The sequence below is a fragment of the Oncorhynchus kisutch genome, unplaced genomic scaffold (genome assembly GCF_002021735.2).
Source record: "Oncorhynchus kisutch isolate 150728-3 unplaced genomic scaffold, Okis_V2 scaffold3957, whole genome shotgun sequence".
Taxonomy (NCBI): Eukaryota; Metazoa; Chordata; class Actinopteri; order Salmoniformes; family Salmonidae; genus Oncorhynchus; species Oncorhynchus kisutch.
This window is the reverse complement of record NW_022265902.1, coordinates 1-12,500: the sequence shown is the minus strand read 5'-3', so window position 1 is coordinate 12,500 and position 12,500 is coordinate 1. Positions and strand designations below refer to the sequence as shown.

Here is a 12,500-nt window from a genome sequence, read left to right as displayed (position 1 = left end):
TGACGGGGGTTTAGACTGACCCTGTTCACTCCATCCTAGTCTTCTGAACTGACGGGGGGGTTTAGACAGACCCTGTTTACTCCATCCTAGTCTTCTGAACTGACGGGGGGGTTTAGACAGACCCTGTTTACTCCATCTTAGTCTTCTGAACTGACGGGGGTTTAGACAGACCCTGTTTACTCCATCTTAGTCTTCTGAACTGACGGGGGTTTAAACAGACCCTGTTTACTCCATCCTAGTCTTCTGAACTGACGGGGGTTTAGACAGACCCTGTTTACTCCATCCTAGTCTTCTGAACTGACGGGGGTTTAGACAGACCCTGTTTACTCCATCCTAGTCTTCTGAACTGACAGGGGGGTTTAAAGAGACCCTGTTTACTCCATCCTAGTCTTCTGAACTGACGGGGGTTTAGACAGACCCTGTTTACTCCATCCTAGTCTTCTGAGCTGACGGGGGTTTAGACAGACCCTGTTACTCCATCCTAGTCTTCTGAACTGACAGGAGGGTTTAGACAGACCCTGTTTACTCCATCCTAGTCTTCTGAACTGACAGAAGGGTTTAGACAGACCCTGTTTACTCCATCCTAGTCTTCTGAACTGACGGGGGTTTAGACAGACGCTGTTTACTCCATCCTAGTCTTCTGAACTGACGGGGGGGTTTAGACTGACCCTGTTTACTCCATCCTAGTCTTCTGAACAGACAGGGGTTTTAGACAGACCCTGTTTACTCCATCCTAGTCTTCTGAACTGACGGGGGTTTAGACTGACCCTGTTTACTCCATCCTAGTCTTCTGAGCTGACGGGGGTTTAGACAGACCCTGTTTACTCCATCCTAGTCTTCTGAACTGACAGGAGGGTTTAGACAGACCCTGTTTACTCCATCCTAGTCTTCTGAACTGACAGGAGGGTTTAGACAGACCCTGTTTACTCCATCCTAGTCTTCTGAACTGACAGGAGGGTTTAGACAGACCCTGTTTACTCCATCCTAGTCTTCTGAACTGACGGGGTTTTAGACTGACCCTGTTTACTCCATCCTAGTCTTCTGAACTGACAGGGGGGTTTGGACTGTTTGTCCAGGAGTCATCCTAGTCTTCTGAACTGACAGGGGGGTTTGGACTGTTTGTCCAGGAGTCATCCTAGTCTTTATCCCTCCCAACACGAGGCCTAATATATACCATAGAAAAATATAACTGCTTTGTTTCCACGGTTGTTTGACCATGGTCTCAAAAATCTTGCTTACAAAGTCTTCGGAATGTGAAAAATAAATGTGTCCCTGTAAAAATAAATAAATATATATATATATATATATATATATAAACATTCCTTTACCAGCCAGCTTGAATCATTTCTGTTTTCTTCCATTTGTTCCATTTTTCCCTCTGGCTGTCTTTAAACCAATGAAAAACAGACTCGTTTCTCCCTCTCTAGAATCCTGGGTTAAGGCAAGACAACAGCAGTAGCATCATTGATCTCCTGAATCCCAGCAGCTTGGCACGTCAAGGCCAGACGCCACTACAACCAGCAGCACGGGCTTTGTACAACACCGTGTGTCTTAGTGGTTAAGATAGAGAGGGAGCTAGGGAGGGAAGGAGGGAGCTAGGGAGGGAGGGAGAGAGGGAGGGAAGGAGGGAGGGAGGGAGGGAGGGAGGGATGGAGGGAAGGAGGGAGCTAGGGAGGGAGGGATGGAGAGAGGGATGGAGAGAGGGAGGGAGGGGGTGAGAGAGGGAGCTAGGGAGGGAGGGAGCTAGGGAGGGAAGGAGGGAGCTAGGGAGGGAGAGAGGGAGCTAGGGAGGGAGGGAGGGAGGGAGCTAGGGAGAGAGGGAGGGAGAGAGGGAGCTAGGGAGGGAGGGAGGGAGAGAGAGAGAGGGGGAGGGAGCGAGGGGGAGAGATAGGGAGGGAGGGAGAGAGAGAGGAGGGGGAGGGAGGGAGGGAGAGAGAGAGGAGGGGGAGGGAGGGAGAGATAGAGAGGGAGGGAGAGAGAGGATCTGTGTGGAGAACAGGTAATGTTGATACAGCTGTTGTCTCCCTCTCCTCTCTTTCATTCTTCCAGAACTTGGAAACAGCCATGATACAGCCATGTCAAAGTTTTGGCACTGCCTGCTCTTGGATGTGTGTGTGTGAGCTGTAGTTTGGCATAGCTGTGTGTGTGACAGCTGTAGTTTAACATAGCTGTCTGAACTCAGCCGGACACACAGCTCATCAGGGGAACAGGAAAGCTGAGAACTCAAAAGCCCTGAGCGTCTGAGCTAAACAGTCAGCCAGCAACAGAGGAATTCAGCCAGTCAACCAGCAACAGAGGAATTCAGCCAGCCAGTCAGCCAGCAACAGAGGAATTCAGCCAGCCAGCCAGCAACATAGGAATTCAGCCAGCCAGCCAGCCAGGAACAGAGGAATTCAGCCAGCCAGCCAGGAACAGAGGAATTCAGCCAGTCAGCCAGCAACAGAGGAATTCAGCCAGCCCAGCCAGCAACAGAGGAATTCAGCCAGCCAGCCAGCAACAGAGGAATTCAGCCAGTCAACCAGCCCAGTCAGCTCAGTCAGTCAGTCAGCCCAGCCAGTCAGTCAGTCAGTCAGCCTAGCCAGCCAGCCAGCCAGCCAGTCACACTAAGGAATGGAAACCTGCCATCCTGCACTGTGCTTCTCTCCTCTCAGATTCACTTCACAGCAAATATAACAAGCAGAAGGAGACAGACGTACGGAGAACCAGAACAATTGATCATGTCTGAAAGGAAAGCAGTTGTCCACCTCGGCACTGACATCAAAAGAGCCCTTGATGATGAGGGGGGGGGGGGGGAACAACCAACTATACCACTCCAAAGACCGAGGGAAGGAGGGGAGGGGGGGAACAACCAACTATACCACTCCAAAGAGGGAGGGGGGGACCAACCAACTATACCACTCCAAAGATTCAGTTCTCTCTCCGTATTAAACCTGATTCCTTTTCCTCTTCAGATATGTTCTTCTCTATATTATAACGTTTAGTTAAAAGGCTATTTGGTTTCAGAATAATCTAATGAACCATCTTCCAACACCTCTAGATCTCTTTAAAATGGCCGCCTTCAAAAGGCTTCCTTGGCCGCTGCTTGTAACGTCTCAAGTCCTGGCGGTTCTACTGCTAAACTTCACTAGTCTGAGGTGTGACCTCCTCTTCTCTCTCTCTCTCTCTCTCTCTCTCTCCAGTTGTCTGAATGCCTGTACGTACTGTAAAACCAAGCATGCCAGAGGAGACCTGGCCAGCTACCCTGTGGAGGAACTCGTGGAGAGAGCCAGACAGTCCTTCCAAGGTGAGTCTACAGCCGACCAATCACGCTGCTGCTGCTCCAGGTTCACTGACTCCTTTAACCACCTTCTTTTACTAACTACCAACTCTTTGTTGGAGATGGGGATCTAGTGGGTTGATGGATATGGGGATCTAGTGTGTTGTTGGAGATGGGATCTAGTGAGTTGTTGGAGATGGGGATCTAGTGGGTTGTTGGAGATGGGATCTAGTGGGTGTTGGAGATGGGGATCTAGTGGGTTGTAGGGGATGGGGATCTAGTGGGTTGTAGGGGATGGGGATCTAGTGGGTTGTAGGGGATGGGGATCTAGTGGGTTGTAGGATATCGTACCAGAGGGATCTAGTGGGTTGTAGGAGATAGCACCAGGGGGATCTAGTGGGTTGTTGGAGATGGGGATCTAGTGGGTTGTTGGAGATCGCACCAGGGGATCTAGTGGGTTGTTGGAGATGGGGATCTAGTGGATTGTAGGAGATTGTACCAGAGGGATCTAGTGGGTTGTAGGAGATAGCACCAGGGGGATCTAGTGGGTTGTTGGAGATGGGGATCTAGTGGGTTGTTGGAGATCGCACCGTGGGATCTAGTGGGTTGTAGGAGATAGTACCAGGGGATCTAGTGGGTTGTAGGAGATAGCACCAGGGGGATCTAGTGGGTTGTTGGAGATATCACCATGGGATCTAGTGGGCTGTTGGAGATAGCACCATGGGGATCTAGTGGGTTGTTGGAGATAGCACCAGGGGGATCTAGTGGGTTGTTGGAGATAGCACCATGGGATCTAGTGGGTTGTTGGAGATAGCACCAGGGGATCTAGCCAGAACGTGATCATGTCTAATGATCAACACACCACTACTAGCTAAAGTCCATTGGACTTCTTCACCCAACATCGATACAGTTGTTCACGTTTCTTTGCAGACAGCCCTTCGAAGGTGAACATACCCCGTCCAACACCAACAATGTGCTTTGTTTCAGCCCACATATAACAAGAGCAAGGAGATACATAGAGACAGATCATTCATCATGTCTTGGACTAACACACCAACTACTAATGAACTAACTAAATATCTAACTAACTAACTAACTAACGGCAGACAGACTTCCTCACTGTCCATGTGGCTTAATTTCTATTAACTGCCACACATTTCTATCATCAACAAGCCCAGTTCAGAGCCAACTAACACACCACTACTAACTAACTAACTAACTGACTAACTAACTAACGACAGACAGACAGACTTCCTCACTGTCCATGTGGCTTAATTTCTATTAACTGCCACACATTTCTATCATCAACAAGCCCAGTTCAGAGCCAATGAAACGACAGGTCCCTTTTTAATGCTCTCCGGCAACCGTCTGTTAATCCGTCCTGATTGGACAGCTGATTTCATCATGCCTCCACGTAGACTGACACGTCTCATCATGTTTCTATTTAAGGCAGGCGGACGGACGGACACGTTTCCCCCGAAAAGCATTAGTAATTAACTGTCTCTCTGTGTGTGTGTGTGTGGAGTCTGTCAGCAACACGGGCCTGCCTGTCAGTCACAGAGCAGTGATAGGACAGTTCTGGAATCACACCCAACCAATCAGGTTAACCAGCCAATCGTTGTGTCAGGCAGTTATCGGGGGGAGGGGAGGGGGGGGCAGGGGGGCGGGGTTAGTTCCTATCAGTTCCCTGGGTGTATTACATGGATATTTACAGTTAAAGTACTCTGTGTTTTTGTGTGTTTTTACCTCAGGTACAGTGCAGTATTACAGTATAGTCTAATACTTGTGCTTTATCACATAATACCAGGCTTTGGCATCGTTATTACTAAATGGAAAAAGCTAAACCGTCTCCCTGAGGCCTTCTGACACCCGAGTCCACGATGAAGATGAATTCATACGTGATTTTAATTTTTTTAAAGCTGTTAAACGTTGTTCGTTGTGGCCTCATCTCCCTCTTCCCCGTGTGGAAGTCTTACCGGTCGTCTTCGTGCAGATTGGACTTCAACCCTAAAGAGGAATACAATGTTTTATCGACTTGTCTCTAGTGTGCTGGTTTAGTTTGTCATGAAGGGGTCATTGGAGGGGTCATGTGAACACACAGTGGTGTTTTTATTGGACGGAGAGGATGGACACATCCCAAATGGGACCCTATTCCCTTTATAGTGCACTGCTTCTTCTACCGGGCTCTGGTCTAAAGTAGTGCACTATATAGGGAATAGGGCTCTGGTCTAAAGTAGTGCACTATATAGGGAATAGGGCTCTGGTCTACAGTAGTGCACTATGTAGGGAATATGGCTTTGGTCTAAAGTAGTGCACTATATAGGGAATAGGGTGGACTCTGGTCTAAAGTAGTGCACTATATAGGGAATAGGGCTCTGGTCTATAGTAGTGCACTATATAGGGAATAGGGCTCTGGTCTAAAGTAGTGCACTATATAGGGAATAGGGCTCTGGTCTAAAGTAGTGCACTATATAGGGAATAGGGCTCTGGTCTAAAGTAGTGCACTATATAGGGAATAGGGCTCTGGTCTAAAGTAGTGCACTATATAGGGAATAGGGCTCTGGTCTACAGTAGTGCACTATATAGGGAATAGGGCCCTGGTCTAAAGTAGTGCAGTATATATGGAATAGGGTGGACTCTGGGCTAATGCAGTGCAGTATATAGGGAATAGGGTGGACTCTGGGCTAATGTAGTGCACTATATAGGGAATAGGGTGGACTCTGGGCTAAAGTAGTGCACTATATAGGGAATAGGGTGGACTCTGGGCTAAAGTAGTGCACTATATAGGGAATAGGGTGGACTCTGGTCTATAGTAGTGCACTATATAGGGAATAGGGCTCTGGTCTATAGTAGTGCACTATATAGGGAATAGGGCCCTGGTCTAAAGTAGTGTACTATATAGGGAATAGGGCTCTGGTCTAATGTAGTGCACTATATAGGGAATAGGGCTCTGGTCTAAAGTAGTGCACTATATAGGGAATAGGGCTCTGGTCTAAAGTAGTGCACTATATAGGGAATAGGGTGGACTCTGGTCTAAAGTAGTGCACTATATAGGGAATAGGGCTCTGGTCTAAAGTAGTGCACTATATAGGGAAAAGGGCTCTGGTCTAAAGTAGTGCACTATATAGGGAATAGGGTGGACTCTGGTCTAAAGTAGTGCACAATATAGGGAATAGGGCTCTGGTCTAAAGTAGTGCACTATATAGGGAATAGGGCTCTGGTCTATAGTAGTGCACTATATAGGGAATAGGGTGGACTCTGGTCTAAAGTAGTGCACTTTATAGGGAATAGGGCTCTGGTCTATTAGTAATGCACTATATAGGGAATAGGGTGGTCTCTGGTCTATAGTAGTGCACTATATAGGGAATTGGCTGGCGTTTGCGATGCTGCCTCTAGCAGCCAGAGGTAAACAGATGTCGTCCTGGGAATCAGTGTCTCGTTGCTCCGGCAACGCCCAGGTTGACAGTTTATAGAAAGTACAGCTGACCTTCAGACCTTAGTGGATAGGCTGGTCAGCCAGATTATTATTCTGTGAAGGCTGTTGTGTGTGTGAAGGCTGTTGCTGTGGTGTGAAGGCTGTTGCTGTGGTGTGAAGGCTGTTGCTGTGGTGTGAAGGCTGTTACTGTGGTGTGAAGGCTGTTGCTGTGGTGTGAAGGCTGTTGCTGGGATGTGAAGGCTGTTACTGTGGTGTGAAGGCTGTTGCTGTGGTGTGAAGGCTGTTGCTCTGTGTGAAGGCTGTTGCTCTGTGTGAAGGCTGTTGCTCTGTGTGAAGGCTGTTGCTCTGTGTGAAGGCTGTTGCTCTGTGTGAAGGCTGTTGATCTGTGTGAAGGCTGTTGATCTGTGTGAAGGCTGTTGCTCTGTGTGAAGGCTGTTGCTCTGTGTGAAGGCTGTTGATCTGTGTGAAGGCTGTTGCTCTGGTGTGAAGGCTGTTGCTCTGTGTGAAGGATGTTGCTGTGGTGTGAATGCTGTTGCTCTGTGTGAAGGCTGTTGCTGTGGTGTGAAGGCTGTTGCTCTGTGTGAAGGCTGTTGCTCTGTGTGAAGGCTGTTGCTGTGGTGTGAAGGCTGTTGCTCTGTGTGAAGGCTGTTGCTCTGTGTGAAGGCTGTTGCTCTGTGTGAAGGCTGTTGCTCTGTGTGAAGGATGTTGCTGTGGTGTGAAGGCTGTTGCTATACGAGTCCTCTACTGTAAGGGCCAGTTTCTCTCATAATGTGTATGTCATTAATAGTTAAATGTAGAATAGGTAAAGTACATCAGGTTGACCACACAATGTCAGTTCCACTGACTACAATAACAGCTACACGTCCTTAAAATGCACGTTGTCTAAATGAGGAAAGCCCTGTTATTTAATGTGACTGGTGATACAACATGTTTGTTTAACTTGTTCCTGAGAACAGACACGGTGTACGGTAACGTGAGTGTGTGTGTGTGCGTGAGAGAGTGTGTGTGTGAGAGAGTGTGTGTGTGTGTGTGTGTGTGTGTGTGAGAGAAAGAGAGAGAGAGAGTGTGAGAGAAAGAGCCTGACAGCAGAAGTTGTTGACGTGAGCAGGACAGAAAAAAGAGAAGCCCAGGAGCTCGTCAACAGTTAAGAGCTGCGGAAACAAGGGAACAAACTGTTGGCGTGTTTTTAAATATAAAGACCCATCAACTGATTAGAAAGAGGAAGTTCTGGTTTGGCCACAAGTATCAGTCACATTGGAGACGTGTTGACTGTGAAGCAACACTCCATGTTGTGTTTATCACAGAGCTGGACTGGAACACACATTATTACTGTTAAGCAACACTTCATGTTGTTTATCACAGAGCTGGACTGGAACACACATTATTACTGTAAAGCAACACTTCATGTTGTGTTTATCACAGAGCTGGACTGGAACACACATTATTACTGTGAAGCAACACTTCATGTTGTTTATCACAGAGCTGGACTGGAACACACATTATTGCTGTAAGCAACACTTCATGTTGTTTATCACAGAGCTGGACTGGAACACACATTATTACTGTAAAGCAACACTCCATGTTGTCACAGAGCTGGACTGGAACACACATTATTACTGTAAAGCAACACTTCATGTTGTTTATCACAGAGCTGGACTGGAACACACATTATTACTGTAAAGCAACACTCCATGTTGTCACAGAGCTGGACTGGAACACACATTATTACTGTAAAGCAAACACTTCATGTTGTTTATCACAGAGCTGGACTGGAACACACATTATTGCTGTAAAGCAACACTTCATGTTGTTTATCACAGAGCTGGACTGGAACACACATTATTACTGTAAAGCAACACTTCATGTTGTTTATCACAGAGCTGGACTGGAACACACATTATTACTGTTTGACTGTTTGTGTGGCTGGTGTCTTATTCACAAACATGGCCTTGTGTGTATGTAGGGTGTGTGTGTGCGTGTGTGTGTGTACGTAGGGTTGTGTGGATGTGTGTGTGTCTGTACGTAGGGTGTGTGTGGATGTGTGTGTGTACGTAGGGTGTGTGTGTGTGTGTCTGAGCTCTGAGGACATGTCCTAGGATACCGTCTGGACCAGCTGGTCTGAGCTCTGAGGACATGTCCTAGGATACCGGCTGGTCTGAGCCCTGAGGACGTGTCCTAGGATACCAGCTGGTCTGAGCTCTGAGGACGTGTCTTAGGATACCGGCTGGACCGGCTGGTCTGAGCCCTGAGGACGTGTCCTAGGATACCGGCTGGACCAGCTGGTCTGAGCCCTGAGGACGTGTCCTAGGATACCGGCTGGTCTGAGCCCTGAGGACGTGTCCTAGGATACCGGCTGGTCTGAGCCCTGAGGACGTGTCCTAGGATACCGGCTGGACCGGCTGGTCTGAGCCCTGAGGACGTGTCCTAGGATACCGGCTGGACCGGCTGGTCTGAGCCCTGAGGACGTGTCCTAGGATACCAGCTGGTCTGAGCCCTGAGGACGTGTCCTAGGATACCAGCTGGTCTGAGGCCCTGAGGACGTGTCCTAGGATACCGCCTGGACCGGCTGGTCTGCATGGTTTCACCCGCTTGAATGGCTTTACCCACATGAGCCCACAGAGATGGAGCTCTCGCTGTCCTCTACAGCAGTGGGGGTCCTCTTGTGGGAGGATGGACGGGGGGGGGGGGAACCTCGAAGCTGGTCTGGGAGAAAGGGGGGTACCTCGAAGCTGGTCTGGGAGAAAGGGGGGGTACCTCGAAGCTGGTCTGGGAGAAAGGGGCGGTACCTCGAAGCTGGTCTGGGAGAAAGGGGGGGTACCTCGAAGCTGGTCTGGGAGAATGGGGGGGTACCTCGAAGCGAGCGTTTGGGAGAACGCCATCTCAGTGTTCGTCGTACAGATGCTTTCCTCTGGCAGGTCTGTGGTCATCGCCACGTCAGTGTCGTTGACATGCAAATCCACGTTGTCCCTCTACTGTCTTTTATGAACCTTTGATTGATTTCCGGAGATTATATTTTAGGCAGTGCTGCTATTTAAGTACAGAAATCTCCCCCCCAAAATATCCCAGATGATACTTTTTATTTATTTTACCTTTATTTAACCAGGCAAGTCAGTTAAGAACAGATTCTTATTTTCAATGACGGCCTAGGAACAGTGGGGTTAACTGCCTGTTCAGGGGCAGAACGACAGATTTGTACCTTGTCAGCTCGGGGATTTGAACTTGCAACATTTCAACACTCTAACCACTAGGCTACCCTGCCGCCCCATGAATAAATTATGAATAAAACCTTATTTGATGAACTGTGATCAGAATTCATCGGTAAATGTACCTCTCCTTATCTCACTAAATGAAACAAATACACTCCTCAATTTGATTCGCTATTTGGTTTGAGTTTAAACAAATCAGCATAAGAAGTGAAGACTAATTATGATTGGCCCAGTTCACCAACAGACAGTTTTATTCATTTATCTGGGATAAAAAATAAAAAAATCATAACGCATTTATTCAAATGTGATTAGAGGTAAATAGCACTGAAGCCTGCCAACAAAACAAAATGGAGTCCTTTTTAAGTCATTTGAATTATTCAAATGACTGGATGAATAATTTCACATCAGAATCCTTTTTTACATTTCCTGGTTAGAGAGAGTCCTTAGACAGGTCGCTGTCTAGAATACTCTGACTCCTCTAACGGGGTGTGTGTGTGTGTGTGTGTGTGTGAGACACAGGGGGTGGGGGTTAGACTGAGAGACTGAGACCCCTCCCCTGACAGGAGCCCCTCCCCTTCCTGCCATCCTCCACACACCCATGTTGTGAAAGAGCTCCATGCGTAGCTTTGAAGCTTGGCAGAGGATGTCAACCTCTCCTCCAACGCTGTCTACAACCTGAGGCCTCCTCTCCTCCAGCCCTGATGTTATGTTTTCCTCTCTCTCTGTCCCTCTCTCTCTGTCCCCCTCTCTCTCTCTCTCTCTCTCTCTCTCCCTCTCTCTCTCTGTCCCTCTCTCTCTCTCTCTCTCTCTGTCCCTCTCTCTCTGTGTCTCTCTCTCTCTCTCTCTGTCCCTCTCTCTCTGTCTCTCTCTCTCTCTGTCCCTCTCTCTCTGTCCCTCTCTCTCTGTCCCTCTCTCTCTGTCCATCTCTCTCTCTCTCTCTGTCTCTCTCTCTCTCTCTCTCTCTCTCTCTCGTCTCTCTCTCTCTCTGTCTCTGTCTCTGTCTCTCTCTCTCTCTCTGGTCCCTCTCTCTCTCTCTCCTCTCTCTCTCTCTCTCTCTCCTGTCCCTCTCTCTCTTCTCTCTCTCTCTCTCTCTCTCTCTCTATCTCTGTCCCTCTCTCCTCTCTCTCTCTCGTCTCTCTCAGTTCTCTCTCTCTTCTGTCCTCTCTCTCTGTCCCTCTCTCTCTCTATGTCCCTCTCTCTCTCTGTCCCTTTCTCTCTCTGGTCCCTCTCTCTCTCTTCTCCCTCTCTCTCCCTCACTTACTTCTCCCTCTCTCTCTCCCCCTCTGTCCCTCTCTCCCTCTTTGGCCTGAGGGACTGTTTAGTGGCTTCTCAGCACATCTCTATATGGTGCGCTATGGGGCCCAGGTCCAAAGTAGTGCACTATATAGGGAATAGAGAGCCGTTGAGGACACACAAGCGTCTCTGATTTATTTGTGATGTGTTGGTCTCTCTCCTCTCTAAGTACAGTAGAATGATTCTCCTGGGTTAAGATGTGATGGTTCGGTCTCTCTCCTCTCTAAGTCCTGTAGAATGATTCTCCTGGGTTAGATGTGATGTGTTCGGTCTCTCTCCTCTCTAAGTCCTGTAGAATGATTCTCCTGGGTTAAGATGTGCTGTGTTCGGTCTCTCTCCTCTCTAAGTCCTGTAGAATGATTCTCCTGGGTTAAGATGTGCTGTGTTCGGTCTCTCTTCCTCTCTAAGTCCTGTAGAATGATTCTCCTGGGTTAAGATGTGATGTGTTCGGTCCTCTCTCCTCTCTAAGTCCTGTAGAATGATTCTCCTGGGTTAAGATGTGCTGTGTTCGGTCTCTCTCCTCTCTAAGTCCTGTAGAATGATTCTCCTGGGTTAAGATGCTGATGGTGTTCGGTCTCTTCTCCTCTCTAAGTCCTGTAGAATGATTATCCTGGGTTAAAGATGTGATGTGTTCGGTCTCTCTCCTCTCTAAGTCCAGTAGAATGATTTCTCCTGGGTTAAGCATGTGTTGGTCTCTCTCCTCTCTAAGTCCTGTAGAATGAATTCTCCTGGGTTAAGATGTGATGTGTTCGGTTCTCTCTCCTCTCTAAGTCCTGTAGAATGATTCTCCTGGGTTAAGATGTGCTGTGTTCGGTCTCTCTCCTCTCTAAGTCCAGTAGCATGATCTCCTCGGGTTTAAGATGTGATGTGTTCGGTCTCTCTCCTCTCTAAGTCCTGTAGCATGATTTCTCCCTGGGTTAAGATGTGGCTGTGTTTTCGGATCTCATTCCTCTCTTAAGTCAGTAGGAATTGATTCTCCTGGGTTAAGGATGCTGATGTGTTCGGTCTCATCTCCTCTCTAAGTCCTGTAGAATGATTCTCCTGGGGTTAAGATGTGCTGTGTTGGGTCTCTCTCCTCTCTAAGTCCAAGTAGAAAATGATTCTCCTGGGTTAAGATGTGATGTTGGTTCGTCTCTCTCCTCTCTAAGTCCTGTAGGAATGATTCTCCTGGGGTTAAGAGTGCTGTGTTCGGTCTCTCTCCTCTCTAAGTCCAGTAGAATGATTCTCCTGGGTTAAGATGTGATGTGTTCGGTCTCTCTCCTCTCTAAGTCCAGTAGAATGATTCTCCTGGGTTAAGATGTGCTGTGTT

General features: G+C 48.1%; 1 protein-coding gene across 1 annotated transcript in view; it reads left to right on the top strand.

Moving 5' to 3' along the window:
• LOC116372488 (threonylcarbamoyladenosine tRNA methylthiotransferase-like) overlaps nt 1–3,394 on the top strand; it is a 187,513-nt gene extending 184,119 nt beyond the window's left edge. The window contains exon 6 of the mRNA XM_031821294.1: nt 3,180–3,394. Within this exon, the coding sequence (XP_031677154.1) occupies nt 3,180–3,390 (211 nt within the window). The 3' untranslated portion in view covers nt 3,391–3,394. The remainder of the gene's footprint in view (nt 1–3,179) is intronic.
• Nucleotides 3,395–12,500: the final 9,106 nt, after the last annotated feature.